The following is a 16,333-nucleotide window of genomic DNA, read 5'->3' as shown; positions in this document are numbered from 1 at the left end:
TGGGAAAGGTGAAATATTTGTGCTTCCACAAAAGAAGATAAAAAAGAAAATCTCTGGAGATAAATCACCAAAATGGAAGAAGATATTGATAATAATGGGAGTTATGTGAAAAAGAAACAAAATAAGAGAGGAAAAAAAGATGCTTCTCACGCGTCCAACTCCAGGTGAGAGCCACTTCTTTTGCCACATCAAATGAGGTGTTCAATAGACACATTATTTATAGTGTTGAAGTGTTCAATAGGAACTAGTTATAGTTGAGGTGTCAAAATGAAAAATTCAGTCAAGTTTAAGAGGCTATCTATGTATTTAGCCTATTTTTTAATATTTTAAATTTATTTAGTGAAAATCAGATGGAAATCACTGTAACAAATGTCATAATCAACACATACTATTACATCATGTGCCATAATTCAATGTTAACAATAAGGGCGATTTTATGCCCTATTTTTAGAGCACTTGAACACATAGTTTCGCCGTAAAACTAGGTATTTTATGTATATATTTTTTAAAATTAGTATAATACTACCTACTGGAACACATACTACAAAAGACTAAATGGTGCACTTAGTTGAAAGTTGAGTTATTTACCTAGGGGACTAGGGATCAATTTCCGCTTAATATCTTTTTTTTTTTTTTTTTTTAATAGTGAACTCATGCTCCAGAAATTCTAGATTCGCCTCTGTTAACAACAGTGATTGTAACTTTATCCCGTACCATGCAAGATTCAAATTCTCAGCAAGGTTCTTTTTTTTTTTGTTTTTTATTCTTCATCTCTATCTTATTCAATGAGTCCACCTCTCGTCTAAAATGATTTAACGTTCTTTTCTTGATCATTAAAGCTTGCAACTAGATTAGAAAAAGGAAGAAAAAAACTACATCGTCCACTTAATTTTGTACTCAACATAACAACATTAAGTGGTCGTTTGGTTCAGTGCAGGTGGGTTATCCCCAGTGGCCAATTTTTATACGCGTTTGGTATAAGGTATAAAATAATCCCGGAATAAATTTATACTGTACTAAACGTGGTATAAAAATTGGCTGAAATAGCCCACCTTATACCTTCTTAACCCACTTTATTTGGGATTATTTTATACCATCTTTTAGATGGTATAAAATAATCCCACTATATGGGATAAATTAGTCCCGGGATTATAATCCCGGGACTATTTCGACTAGCAACCAAACGACCCCTTAGAGTAGCCTGTATTTTCCCGTATTAAATGCTTAGACTTCCAATCAAATATGATTCATTACCTCAGTCCTTAGTATTTTTTGAAAATCAAACTCTCAAAAGATAATATTTTTGATTCATTCTTTTTTTATTTTATTTTTACAAAACGCCACAACTAGAGGCCACAACGAAAAGCATAAAAACAGAAGAAAATAGAAAACAGATAAAAACAAGAAAACAAAGGAGAAAGAAAGGGAAAGAGACTGACTTTCACATGGTAGATTAGATACAGAGGGACCCCATTTTTATTTTTTTATATTTTTTTGTGGTCCAAGAAAATGTTGACCAATCTAATCTCTTCAACTCCGGGACAAACCATAAATAATATCACGAGAGACCCATGTTTTTAGGTCGGAAGTAGTATTTTTCTTTATTATAGTCCTGCCTTTTCACTCAATTTTGACCCTTGGATTGCTCCTACAATTCTGCCAGCTTTGTATGTCTGCTTGGACGTGTTGTCATGTGATGCAACTACAGTTGCCCAATATTCAAAACTTTTGGACAAAATGAGAACGAGAATATCATATGGTTTCTTTCCACCTAAATCTTGATGTCTAAAGTTATTTGATATCAAAAAATCTTTTAAATTAGTGAAAATAGTCATCACAATTACTTGATATCAACAAGCCTTTGAAATTAGTGAAGATAGTTGTCATTAACTTGTTATCAACAAGCCTTTGAAATAGGCTTGTGAAAATAGTCATCACAATTTCTTGATATCAACAAGCCTTTGAAATTAGTGAAGACAGTTGTGATAACATGATATCAACAAGCCTTTGAAATAAGCTAGTGAAAATAGTGATCACAATTACTTGATATCAACAAGCCTTTGAAATTAGTGAAGACAGTTGTCATAACTTGATATCAACAGGCCTTTGAAACAAGCTATTGAAAATAGTCACACAGTTACTTGATATCAACAAGCCATTAAAACTAGTCAAATTAATCATCACAGCTCCTACTTTCTGCGAGACTTTCTTAACCTAGTCAAACTTTCTCCCCTTCACCAGAAAAGTTATCCGATAAGCAAAATCTTTAATTGATGTGCCTATGTTGCCGATAATAGTAAGAACTCAGTAAAATAGATGAAATGCTCAGCTTAAAATTTTTGGAAAATCAGCAAAGCAAAGCAGGTACACCAAATGCAAATTACCCAAACAAGAACTGGCTGGCCTTACAAACACCATCTTACATGGCAATGAATAGCTTGAAATAGAATACACCATATCAATGTTGACAATTACCAGAAAAGTTGATTACTGAATGAGACTCAGGTCATTTCCACAAGTACAAAAAAGAAATAGACATGCACCAAAATTACAACTAACAAGGATCATTCTAATCACTAAGATTACTAACGAGTTCAATAAGCAAAGAAACTACTTAACATACAATATAGAATAACTGTGTAATGTGATCAACAGCACTTCAAATTAAGTACTCATTCACAACTGAATCATTTAAACATAGAGTGGAAACAAATGTACCAGAAAGTACAAAGATCATGCATTTACTTCTCAAACTATACAGAACTATCAATAAATGACCAGAGTCTGAACTAAAAGTGCCATAACTAGAATATTTAAAATTAGAAACATTTCTCTAATCATTTCATGCTATAACCTAATCCTTATGATCATGATTTTGCTTGGTCAAGTTGATTGGAAATTCATCAAAGTGTTCAGAAAAACAATGTTCTTTCACCAGGCTCTTCAAGGACTGGTACACAGTGTACATGGAAGGTCTATCTTTCGGCCTTGAAACTACACAAGAACAAGCAATTTGAAGAACTTGCAAAATTTCATCATCTTGACCTCTTCCGATAAAAGACTTATCAACCGCATCCCTACTTCGACCTGACCTTGAAAGCTGATTAACCCAATCAACTAAGCTACCTTTGAATCCCTCCTCTGCATTACCAGCACCAAGAGGCTTTCTCCCTGTAACCAACTCGAGCAGCACGACACCAAAACTGTACACATCCCCTTTCATTGAAGCAACCAATGTGCTCGAATATTCAGGAGCCACATAACCAAACTCTCCCAAATCCCCATTAACAAACGAACTATCGTTCGAGTCAGCAGAACCAACAAGCCTTGCAAGCCCGAAATCCGTGATCCTAGCATCAAGATCATCGTCTACAAGAATCACGTTCGAGCTAAGGTACTGATGCAAGTACGGCGGTTGACATCCATGGTGTAGCCAAGCAAGTCCTCTAGCTGCACCAGCAGCAATCCTAAGCCTTGCTGGCCAAACGAGCTCGAAATCACCATTCCTAACACCAGTACTAAGATTACCATGTAAAAGGGAATACAAACTTCCATTCTGCATATGCTTATACACCAAAAGCCTTTCAGTATCAACTATACAAAAACCTAATAAAGGCACTAAATTAGGGTGTCTAAGCTGCCCCAACCGATTCATCTCGGACCTAAACTGTTTTTCACTCATCTTACAACTACTCAACCTTTTAATAGCTAATGCAGATCCATCAGGCAACATAGCTCTATAAGAAACACCAGTCCTAGTTGAAATAACGATGTTGCCACTATCAAAAGAATTAGTAGCAGCTAATAAATCATTCAACTTTATCTTGTTAATAGGTTTTTGAAACAATGTAACCTGAACAAGCTTAAAAGCTCTCAACTTTTCAACCCAATCACTACTATTATTACTAGTACCTTTACCATCACCAAGCTCTCTATCTTCCTGGTTTGGCTGAACCAAAAACCATCTCCAAATCCCAAATCCAAGAATCAAAGATCCTAAAGCACCAACAACACCAGCAGCTATAATAATAACAAGATTCTTGTTACTCAACTTACTACATTTATTTCCAAGTGGGACCCCACAAAGTCCATTATTCCCTTCAAAATCATCTTTCAAGAACCTGTCTAAATCATCAGGAATTGAACCTGAAAGACCATTGTTTGACACACTGAACCGTTTCAACCGGTCCAACCTGCCAATCTCAAATGGTATTGATCCAGCAAGTTTGTTGTCATTTAGCAAAAGGGTATTCAAGAATTTGCAGTTAATAAACTCAGGTGGTATAGAACCAGTAAAAGAGTTACCAGAAAGATCAAGATTAACTAAATAAGGTAACCAAGAACAAATTTGAACAGGTAGTGAACCTGAAAGTGAGTTCCTAGAAAGATCAAGTGATTGAAGTGAACTACAAAACTGAAGATCAGGAGGTAATGAACCAGATAAAGACATAGAAGGAAGTTGAAGTGAAATGAGCCTGTTTTCTTTTTCATTCCAACAAGAAACACCAACAAGTTTGCAAATTGAACCAACAGAAGTGTTGGAAAATGACCAAGATGAGAGCTTGTTTAGTGGATCAGAAAGTGCAGATTTGATACCTTCAAGACATTTAACATCATTTTCAATGGAGAAAGATGGTGTTGGAGTGAAAATGAGGAAGAAAAGAGTGAAGAAGAAAATGGGGTTGGTTGAGTTTGTTGTCATTGTTGGTGTGTGGAGAGTGAAGTGAGAAGGGATTAGGAAGAAGAAGGGGAAGAGGAAAAGCAAGATGAAAATGGTGTGGGAAAGCGGCTGCGACTGTCATTTGACTGAGGTTTGAAATGACTAAAGACTGAGAAATGGGACCCCTTTGGGAGTGAGAAAAAGACAGTGGGGATAGGACTATAATTTATGTTAATGTTAATAATTTATTGATGTAAAAGATATTTTATATAAAGTACTCCCTTCATTTCATAATAAGTATCACCTTAGTTAAAAACACGCATATTAAAAAATCAATGATGAAGTGTAAAGTTTATCAAATTACCCTTATGTAAAAAAAAAAAAAAAAAAAAAAACTCCTCTTGGTGGTTAGGAATCCAATTATCATCATTTGGAGTACTACTATTTCTTTTGCCTCTTACTAATCCTATCTTCATAGGTCAAAACTTTCATGCTCACGTGAAACTCAAAATTTGATATTGTAAATTCAACTTTTGACCATGAATAAAGAAATTTGACCTTTTTTGTCCAAGGGCAATGATGGAAAAAACTAGTCAATATATACATTGGTATTCTAAGATACACTTATTATGGAACAAAAAAATTTGGCTAAGGTGACACTTATTATGGGACGGAAGGAGTATTAAATTAAAAGTTAAATTACAAGTAGTAGTTATTTAAGAGATGCACTCATGCTTTTAGGGTCGTCCGGAGTCCGGAACCAAAATGGCCCAATAAAAGACACATTGAACCAAAATTCCCAGAAAAAAAAAAAAGATAAGCACAAAAGTACCTTTAAGGCAGTATTTTACCGCGTTAAAGAATATTGCCTTGTCTCCTTTAGCGCGGTAAAATACTGCAATAAAGGACCTCTTTGTTTTGGTTAAACTCTCTTTCTTTTACATTTTCACACTTTTTACGTACTTTAGCCATATATTAATCATGCTCCAAGACTCCGGAACTTCAATATTTTATATAGAACCCTACTTATTTTTATGCAATTAATAAGATAGGCTCAATACATAAAGGATACGCAAAACTTCGGATTGTCGTTTTAGTGGTTGAAAAGTACTCGAAGTCCATTTTTGTTTGAAGACATGTAGTCATTAGCTTTACGTTATTTATGTTTTAGGATTTCGTGTTATTTTTAAATTAATGTGTAACTTTATTTCGAATGAGTCACCATTTTTTTTAATATCAATTTAGGATGTGACACTATAAACAATAATAAAGACTAAGATAATATTTATAAATATAAATAGATATGCAAAAAATATATAATATTTACTTAAACTGTACAACACTATTGTATATACTAGTGGGTCCCACATGTGGTATGCCTGAGACTATCCTTAGGCCTAAGGCTCATACCATCCCCACCGCCCTCGCCATCGTCTCCATCCCCCTTTTTCCTCTTAATAAGAGGGCGCTTTAAGCCATGATCATCCCTCGCCCTTGCACCCTTCTGCATAACGTGCTTCTTCTTGGGATCTAGTCCCGCTGGTATGCCTAGAATCTCAGGCTGAGCTGGGTCTGAAAATGCTACCTCATCCTCGTCGGAAGTTGCCACCGCAGAAGCCGAAGGATGAACCTGAAAAATATATAAAAATTAGTACCATTTCATAATTATATTAAATACATTAACGTTTGTTGAATAATCAAACCTGTGTATCGACGGGTGCCTGAGTAGGCTCCTGAAATGGGTCTAGTGCAGAATATGAAGTAGTCTCATGGACGAGATGTTGTTCAAGGTCCAAATTGTTTATATCCCGCATTTTTGTATATTGGGACAATTTGGTTCAACTATGATAAGTTAGGGTCCAAACCATTCCGGGATGCAAAGTCGAGACTTTTGACCTTCGATTTTATTTTGAGTCATAAGTTGTTTATGAATTTGATGATATGGAACAATTAGGAAAATTTGGGACCAAAATTGAAATTTATGGAACTTGCAAATCATGCATTTTTCATGCATTTGGCCGTGTAGTTATTGGGATTGGCCCACCCATTTTGTGTTCATTTTTAATTGATCCAACACATGGAGTGGGCCATGAACACATGTGCAAGTCTTGTGAAGGCTTAAAAGATGACTACCAACTCATTTCATCATTTAACACTTAGAAAATTTTCAAGAAGTTGAAGAACAAACAACAACAACTCTCGGCCAAGGAGCCAAAATTTGAAGTTCAATTCAAGCCACTCCAAAAATATTTTGTTGGTGCAAACCCACTATTTTGAGGTCCCTAAGTAGCGTGGAAGTGTCGTTGGAGCGATCAACCCGCTAGTTTTCATTATTGCAAACCCTAGCCTCTTGTGAAGTGGAAGGAAAAAGGTAAGATTTGATCATGTTTTATATGTTATAAAGGTTGTATTCATGTTGTAGTATGTCAAAATGGATGAATATCATGGAAAATAGTATGTTGGGAGTGAGTTGTGTGCATGGTGTGCTAGCCGTGCAAGTGGGTGTGTGTTGTGTTGTGTTGTGTTGAAGCTATGAATTAAAGCTTAGTTAACATGTTATGATCATTGTAGGGTGAAGAATGAATGAGAATCATCAATATGTATATATGTTGTGTTGGCCGAAAATGGGTCATGGAATATGACAAAGAACGCATTAATGTCGCTTAGCGTTTTAGTGGTTGTCGTAGTGAATTCTATGTTGGAAATGAGCTTTTAATGACTCTAGATTGATGTTGTAATTGTATGGGCTGATTTGAAGATTATTGTGTATTTAATGTAATTTGTATATTGATGAGAATAGCATTGTTAGAATGTGAATTGTGGATGCAAATCATGATTTGAAAATGGGGAATGTGTTAAAGTGAGGTTCTCGGGTTTTGGGATGATTTCGGGTGAATTGGAGAAATTGTTGGATTGTTGGAAATGTTATATGAATTGCTTTGAATGTCTTTAAATATTGTTGGTATGGGTTCGGGTTAGTATTTGAATGTATAAGCATCGATGTTGGCTTGAAGGTAAGCCGTTGAATTGAATTTATGAATGTTGTTGAATGATGGAAAGAGAGTTATTATTGTTGTATTGCCTTCGGATTGGTTTTTGATGTTGCTAGGTTGGTTTTTGTTGTTGTTGTTGATTGATTTGGCCGAGTTAAATTCTCGGGGTGGCTATTTACGGGGGAAATCGCCTTTCAAATTTCTATAGAATTAAGGGCTAAATTGGAATTAAATGCCCAAAAATGTCTATAGCTAATGTTTGGCATATTATGACTTGTTTGTAGATCTTGGGCAGCCCGAGACGTAGGTTGGATTCGGCCCTTTGAGTTTGGATTATATTGGAGAGCGTTTGAGGTATGTAAAGCTCAACCTTCCTTCTTTGGCATGCCTTAGTTAAAATAGGCTATGACACGAGCCTCGAGGAAACTCTATTCTCGCAATCCGAGCATGTCTATGATACGCATTTGTTTCTTGATATTCATATGTTGATGTTATGAAATATTGATCCTATGTCCTTGGAATTATTGATTTGCAAAGGTTGCATGAAAGTTTGGTTTTTAAAGAGTTTATTCTTTAACGATTCTAAAACTACAAACGCCCATAACTTTCACAGAAAAGCTCGGATTGCTTTGAGATTTTCGTAGAGGGTTGTATGATGTAGGATGAGTATGTCTTCCATAGGCGGGCCCAGCTCGGGTCTACACTCGTCCGTGGGTCCCGCAACGTTCCTTTATGTGATTTCGACAACTTTTGAAAGAAAATGTTATAATTATTATTCCGATTTCAAATATGACTATTTTACTTATCTTTTGGATTTATGACAATGATTTTATGCATATGATTCCTCACGACTCCGCTCGTGCATTCCGTTATATCTTTCGCGAGTCCGGCCGGATTACATTGTCGTGTGCATTATGATATACTCCGGTGTTATCTTGTGTTTACGGTTCACCGCGCTCTCTCGCTTCGAGGGCCGGGTTCCGCTTATATTGGGCGTTATCTTTGTGTTTGGCGTTATCTTTGTGTTGTGATATGTGACGGGGATTCGGAGATTTGAAACTTTCGGTGTTATCTTTGTGTTATGGCGCCATCGACGGCGGCGACCATATTTTCGTGCCCTATGCATGATTTGTATTTTGAAAGTAAACATTTTGACATTTTTGGATATGTACTTACTTTTCATACTTATCATTTCGATTATTACTCGATTTGTTCTTGTACCTTCGCTTTGCATACTCGGTACATATTTCGTGCCGACCCCCCTTTCTTCGGGGGCTGCGTTTCATGCCCGCAGGTACAGACGCACAGTCAGGCGACCCACCAGTTTAGGACACCTTTATCTGCTGTTGGAGTGCTCCTTTTCTCTGGAGCCCTTATTTTGGTATATATTCGTTCGTTGCATTTGTATGTACTTATTCAGGGGTACGGCGGGGCCCTGTCCCGTCATATGATTTTGTGCGTACGTTTAGAGGTACGTGGACATGTGCGTGGGTTATGCCCGTTACGTACGATTGTGTTTGTATGATATATGTTCGGGCGATCCCATTCGCCGTGGCGACCTCGTCGGCTTGCATTTGTATATGTTTTGGGCCGATGCGCCATTTGATAGCCTTACCAGGCTTTTGATATATATTCGGATGTGTTTGAGATTTGTTTGAGACAGTTTGATATAATACGAGACGAGCGTTTGATATTTATGTCCGTATAAGCCATCTGTTTGCGACTCGGATTTGAGATTGTGTTTGGGTGCCCAATTCGGGCACTAGTCACGGCCTACGGGGTTGGGTCGTGACACAAATAAAGGTTAAAACACTTAAATAAATATTCACCTTATATTGAATAAAATTAATTTTAACTAAAAATCTTACCTATGGCTCGACAGTCTCATGAAAGACACCTCTGGCTTGGCAGGCCTATGAGAAAAAGCCTGAGTGGGTCGCTCTTGTGGACCCATTGGCGCCGAATCCTAAAATATGAAAAATTACTAAATAATAAGTAATATATATATTTAAAATAAGTACTTTAATTAATCAAATATGTATTTTAAATATTCACCTTATATTGAATAAAATTAATTTTAATAAAAAGCTTACATGTGGCTCGACAGTCACATGAGAAGACACCTCTGGCTCGGCAAGCCCATGAAAAGACGCCTAAGTGGGTCGCTCTGGTGGACCCACTGGCATCGAATCCTAAATATAAAAAATTATAAAATAATAAGTAATATATATATATTTAAAATAAGTAATTTAAATAATCAAATAAGTATTTTAAATACTAACCGGAATTAAAAAGTCATCGAAGTCAAGAATCTTAGGTTCGTCTAAATTTCTCACTGGCCGCTCATCATCTAATGATGCGCGAAACGCCGCCCAATAGATATCATCACGCTCCTCCATGTACGCATTGTGGCTCGGGCCGAGATGAAGACCCAGATATCTCCGCAAGTAGGCGCGTTGGCATAAACGTAGGTGACTATCCAACTAAGCTGCCACTAGCCTGGAACGACTGCGGATGGACTAGAATGGGAACGGCCTCTAGAATGGGAGTGGTCTCATCTACCTTATCTACCAGATGGTGTCCTTCACCACCAGGTCTTCTAGCAGCACCGCGTCCTCTGGAAGCACCACGTCCTCCTCCTCGTGCTGCCTAATACTCACCCTCTGGAACAACATCATCCTTGCGCCTAAACTTTCCTACCTGGTGGATGCTGTCCTCGAATATCGGTACCATCTCCGCCGCAAGCCCCACAACCCCGGGGTAAGACATATTCTCTAACCCCAATATGCATAATCGTTGTACGGCCACCAGCTGCATTTGTGTTCGACAGTAAAAAATAGTTATTTTTAAAACGTATTAATTAATACAATTAAATAAATCTAAATGCGATAAACTTACCAACGCCTCGTACTGCCCCGCGAGTGTTGCGTATCCTACATCCCTTGCAGGACGCAAAGCTAGGTTGCCAATCAATCGGCGTGTGATCCCATGATACCAACGCATATAATCCATGATCGGAGTCGCATGATCGACCACCGCTAAAGTCCCCAACCTGTCCTGCCAATGCTGGAGCTGGACACCCATGAAAGCTAGAAATTCATCATCAACGGCCGCTCGATCATCCCGCTGGTAGTGTCGGAGCTTATGATGAACGTCGGGGGGTATATTCTATGTATGCCCAAACTGTCATAAGAAGAACTTGGGCATGTGGTCCTCAACGATGTCTAGGTGTATCAATGGACACTGCGACCTCCACATGGCCTGACCTGCTCTGCAAAAGGCCGGCAACCTATCCAAAATAGCAGGGTACAACATCCATATAAATAGCTGCATAAAATATAGGTACAAATTAGTGATTACCAAGTAGAAAAGACGTTTAATTAAATTAAAAATGTAAAGTTAAATAGTTTTACCGCATCATCCGTCACCTGATCAAGCTGGTCCCGGAATGGAAGAATACTGTGGTGCATATCCACATCCTGGTCAAAACCTGTCGTCCACCTCCTAGCGTAAGACATGTCAATACCGAGGTGATGCCTAGGTACGGGCTGAAAGGTAGCATCCTCTCTCACGCCCATAACTAAAAGCGATATTAAAAAATATGATTTTTTAGTCGTCGTTTCAAGAGGTTTGTTTACATTAAAGGAACGAACACTTAAAATATTACCTGGAGAAGAGCAAAAAATCCACACACATTGCTGATACGGACAATAGATGCTCGACATAGGCATCGATAGAGGTACGCCAAAACAGCACTGCCCGGTACTGTAGTATCCCAAGCCGTCCAGACGTTCCAAGAAGACCAAATATTGTAAGCTGACATAGGCACGCGATATGTTCGGGAACAAGATGCCCCCGAATATAATAAGCAGATACAAACGGGCATGACGATCGTCCTGCTGAGTGTCGCCCTCAATAGGAGGCTCTGAGAGCAAATAAGTGCAAAGTGCACTAATCTGCACCCGACTCTGTCCCGAGATATGGGCCGCGGCACCAGGCACGAAATGGGTGAGCCTAATCAACTCCGTCACCCATGTCCTACCAAGAGAAGGCTCGTACCGACCGTATAATGGCTCTTCATCTACTCGCAATCTAAACAGGACCTCCACATCTTGAAGTGTAATCGTGGCCTTACCACTGCGAAGATGGAAGATATGTATCTTCGGCCTCCACCGCTCAACCATGGCCGTAATGAGCGTTCAATCATGCTCTACCCAACCAACGGACACGCACTGATAGATATCGTCCCGAAACAATATCTCTAAGATGCGGGAGTATGGGCGGCGCTCTTGTAAAAGAGCCCACGCTCTCTGCAGCCTATGGGGACGGAGCCTAGTCGCTATCCCTATAGCACCAGTCCCTAATAACTCTGACCTATGAGTGTCTTGCAAAGAAAGTGTTGATCTATCATCGGGCCTGGTGAATAGCGGGCCCCGATGAACAGCGGGCCCCGATGAACATTCGGATCCATGAAAGAGTCGGGTCTATAGAAACTAAATTATTCATTATTCTTGAAATTAAAGAAATGATATTAACTAATTAATCATTTATAGGGAATATGTGAATTATGTTGTATTATATTTTGTGAATAATTATATCTAATTACAATTGTTCTCCTAACTACAATTAAAGAAATAACGAATTTATTTAACGATTAACATGGGATAAACAAATAATTAACATGGGATAAACAATTTAATAAAGTAACAATGCCATAATTAACAAATAATAGGAGATTACTATATTTTTTGTAATTTAACAATTCATAATCAATTAACAAAATAATAATTCATAAACAATCAACAAAATATCAATTCATAATCAACAATTAACAACTAATTAATTAATAATGGCATATTTTACAAATAATAGTGGATAACTATATTAAACAATTAATAAATTAACAATTCATAAACAATTACAATTTAATAATTCATAATCAATTAATAAATAATAAATAATAAATTAGCAAAAAATAAAATGGAAACAGTAGCCCAGCATGATTAACCAAAAAAAATTGATTTTTTTTTCGAAATTCACTACTATTAAATGTTAAACATGCTTAGTATATAATGTATTTAACGAAATAATAACAAAAGTTCATAGTAGAATACCTTGAACGAAGCTTGTTGTAGGGTTGTTTTAATCGAGTTGTACACCATTTTTTTTCACAATTCGAGCTTAGAATTTTGCTCCTTGACTTGAATATACCGAGATTCTAAACTTTCCCGATGAAATTTTAATAGAAAACGACGTTTTTGAAAGTGGGGTCCATTAGAAAACGACCTCTAATGGGGGGTTTTTGAATTTTTTTAGGGTGGAGAGGACTAGTGGTGGAAGCCGATGGGTTTAATGTCGGGGTCTTTAGCGCAGTATTTTACTGCGCTAAAGGAGAGAAGGCAATATCCTTTAACGCAATAAAATACTGCGTTAAAGGTACTTTTGTGCCTTTTTTTTCTAGGGTATTTTGGTTCAATGTGTCTTTTATTGGGCCATTTTAGCTCCGGACTCTGTTTGGACTAGTTATCTTAGTGGTATTTTGTGTTGACTATTTGGTTTTTTGTACTAAAAATAACATGCATTGCATAATTTCTAAGAAGTTGTTTGTTTACAAAAATACCTCCAATCTGGCAGGTAGAAAAAGGGTTTGAGGGACCTTAGGGATAAGATTAAGAATATTGAAGTGATTCGGGACAAGGTGGGAGTGGCCTCCGTGGTGGACAAGATGCGAGAAGGAAGGTTGAGATTGTTCAGTCATGTAAGGAGATACGCAAATGCTCCATTGAAGAGGTATGATAGGTTGGTCGTGGTTGGCATGAGAAGAGGGAGAGGTAGGCCAAAGAAATCTTGGGAAAAGGCGATTAGACAAGATATAACGCAGCTTCAGCTTACCGATGACATGATCCTTAATAAGAGGGTGTGAAGGTCAAGTATCAAGTAGAGGTTAGTAGGTTTCCACACAAATTCCCTTTTCCGGACTAGGATTTTTAGTAGCTTTTTGCGATTGCTTATTCTTAGATCTCTAGTACAACCTGATTGTTTCTTTCACTTCGTTTATTTTATTATTCGTTGTTGTTACTGCCTATTATTACCGCAAAACTTTCATCTCCTCTTGAGTCGAAGGTCTATCGTAAACAACCTCGATCCCTACCTTCACAAGGTAGAGGTGAGTACTGCGTACGCTTTACCCTCTCCAGACCCCACCTAGTGAGATTATACAGGTATGTTGTTATTGTTGTTGTTGTACTGGGATTATTAATCCTGAGACTATCATTCCACCATTTTGCAAATATAAGTTATACCATGAATTGGTATTTAAGTTATACCAGCATTAATAACCAAACAAAAAATAAGATAGTACTAAATGTTTATCCCAAAACTATTAATACTTGTACAACATAGCAAATGTTCTCTTATTGTTTTAATTCATTCATAGCATGTTATATGCTATAAGCAGTTTTTTCATATGATCACCTAAAGTAGATTTTGAGTTTTGACATTAATGTAAAGACATATATTAACTAACTAATGTTTATAAATATTTATTTATTGTTATACATTCATAGCATGTTATATGTATTTTTTTCATTTAATTACCTAAAGTGAATTTTGAATTTTGACATTAATGTAGAGATATATTAATACTAATTTAAATTTAATATTCATTATAGATACACATCATGTTTGATTGATTTAGGTCATTCATAGCTTGTTATATATGAGTATTTTTCATATGATGACCTAAAGGAGATTTTGAATTTTGACATTAATTTAATGTAAAGATATATATTAACTAATTAAAGTAAGATTACCTATATTTATTTATAGGTACACTCATGCTTTTAGTATTTTAGCTCATTCATAGAATGTTATATATAAGTAGTTATCATATGATTACATAAAGTAGATTTTGAGTTTTGACATTAAAGTAAAGATATATTTTAACTAAATAAAGTTTATAAATATTTGTCTAGAGGTAAACATCATGTTTTAGTTGTCTTGGTTCATTTCCTAGCATGCTATCAGTATTTTTTTCATATGATTACCTAAAGTAGATTTTGAGTTTTGACATTAATATAAAGATATATTAATACTAAATAAAAAGTATTATTTATAGGTATACATCATGCTTTTGTTGTTTTAGTTCATCATAGCATGTTCTATTTAAGTATTTTTCATACGAAGATTGATGATCTAAAGTAGATTTTGACTTTTTACATTTATATAAATACATATATTAACTAAATTATAGTTAAAATATACTACATTCATCTACCACCAAAGGATGTGGTGCAGCGGATGGGGATGCTCCTCCCTTAACCAGAGGTCTCGAGTTCGACCCCTGAGTATGAAAAAATCATTGGTAGGGAGCGCTTCCCTCCGAATGAGAACCTATGCGGTGCGAAATCGGATATAGTCGGGCTCCAATGCAGGTACCGGACACCGGGTGAGAAACCAAAAAAAAAAAAAAAACTACCTTTATCTCAATATATTTGAAGTTTTTTGATTGGGCACAAAATTTAAAAATGAAGGAAGACTTTTGAAATTTGCAATCTAAAATAAGTTATAGTTATTAGTTGAGAAAAAATCCAAATTAACAAGCCTTTGTCTTTGGGCTTAGACATAAAATCAACCTTATTCTTTCACATGGTGCACTAATAGTCCTTCATGTTTGCAACATTAGAGCATTTTTGGTCCTCGCTCAAATTTATCTCTTTTTTAACTTTTATATAAGGGAAACTATACGAAATTTTGTTTTCCATTCCAAAGGCAAAATCCTTGTAATGTTATTTGTCTACAATGAATTTGTATAGAATTTAAAAGTAAGAAACAAATCATAAATATCTTCTTCATATGGAAAATGACAAGAATTTGGATTGTAAACAAGTTTGATTAACATGAAAAATTTAAATTTCTACTTTCTTTTAATTTTTCCTTCCGTCCAATCCCCAAGGTGACACGTTTCAATAAAAAGAATTCTTAATCTAATGGGATAAAAACGAATAGACAAGTTATTGATATTTTTGGTAAATCAAACTAGCACCAATACTGGTTATGAGTTTCATTAAAGCTATGGGCTATTAGGAGCTCGTTCAATAAGCTTCGGTCTAAAGTGTTCAGCTCAAGCTTGTCTTGTTATGAGCCCGTTTGGATGGGCTTAAAAAAAGTGACTTTTATGTGTAAAGTGCTTTTAGAACTTTTAAGTCTTTGAAAGTTATTTTTATAAATAAGGAGTTAGTGTTTGGATAAAAGTGCTTATCTTGAAAATAAGTTGTTGATGTGTTTGGTAAATAAGTCTTCGTAAGCACTTATTTTTTGTCAAAATGATCGAAATACCCTTAAAGCCGTTAATACCATAATAAGTTGATTTCAAAGATTTTTAAACTCTAAAGTTGATTCAATTCAAAGGAATACTTGCTACATGCAAGAAATAAGAAGTGAGCGCGCAGGCAAAGAACAAGAAGTCGATTCCAAACAAAATTGTTCAAGCAATGCTACAGACGAAGCAAATCAAAAATGAAAGGTCTCACCGATTACACCGAAAAATTGGAATTCGAAAATCGCACAAATACCTTTATCGACAATATCTCAAGAAGAAGCAATTTCTTCGAAAAATAACTTAGAAACTAAAATCAAAACACAAAATCGTTGATTAACAATGAGCTTATCATCACCGATT

The 16,333-nt window shown here is 36.2% G+C and overlaps 1 protein-coding gene and 1 long non-coding RNA gene across 3 annotated transcripts; both read right to left on the bottom strand.

Moving 5' to 3' along the window:
* Nucleotides 1-2,640: 2,640 nt before the first annotated feature.
* Nucleotides 2,641-4,825, bottom strand: LOC132067435 (probable inactive receptor kinase At1g27190). The gene has a single exon (XM_059460666.1). The coding sequence runs from the start codon at nucleotides 4,700-4,702 to the stop codon at nucleotides 2,855-2,857; it is 1,848 nt and encodes a 615-aa protein (XP_059316649.1). The 5' UTR covers nucleotides 4,703-4,825; the 3' UTR covers nucleotides 2,641-2,854.
* Nucleotides 4,826-9,482: 4,657 nt separating this feature from the next.
* LOC132066678 (uncharacterized) lies at nucleotides 9,483-10,807 on the bottom strand. Of its 2 annotated transcripts, none has more exons than XR_009416907.1 (3): nucleotides 9,936-10,807; nucleotides 9,747-9,832; nucleotides 9,483-9,619 (listed from the first exon to the last, which is right to left on the bottom strand). It is a non-coding gene; the product is annotated as an uncharacterized LOC132066678 (long non-coding RNA). The 2 variants fall into 2 exon arrangements; XR_009416906.1 differs by having other exon boundaries at nucleotides 9,520-9,619; nucleotides 9,709-9,832.
* Between the last annotated feature and the right edge of the window lie 5,526 nt (nucleotides 10,808-16,333).

This window comes from Lycium ferocissimum, chromosome 8, assembly GCF_029784015.1.
Source record: "Lycium ferocissimum isolate CSIRO_LF1 chromosome 8, AGI_CSIRO_Lferr_CH_V1, whole genome shotgun sequence".
NCBI lineage: Eukaryota > Viridiplantae > Streptophyta > Magnoliopsida > Solanales > Solanaceae > Lycium > Lycium ferocissimum.
The sequence above is the reverse complement of the archived record's forward strand: the minus strand, read 5'-3'. Positions and strand labels throughout refer to the sequence as shown.

What these genes read in the sequence shown, in the direction of transcription:
- LOC132067435 (XM_059460666.1), bottom strand. Translation starts at nt 4,702, where the DNA reads ATGACAACAAACTCAACCAACCCCATTTTCTTCTTCACTCTTTTCTTC.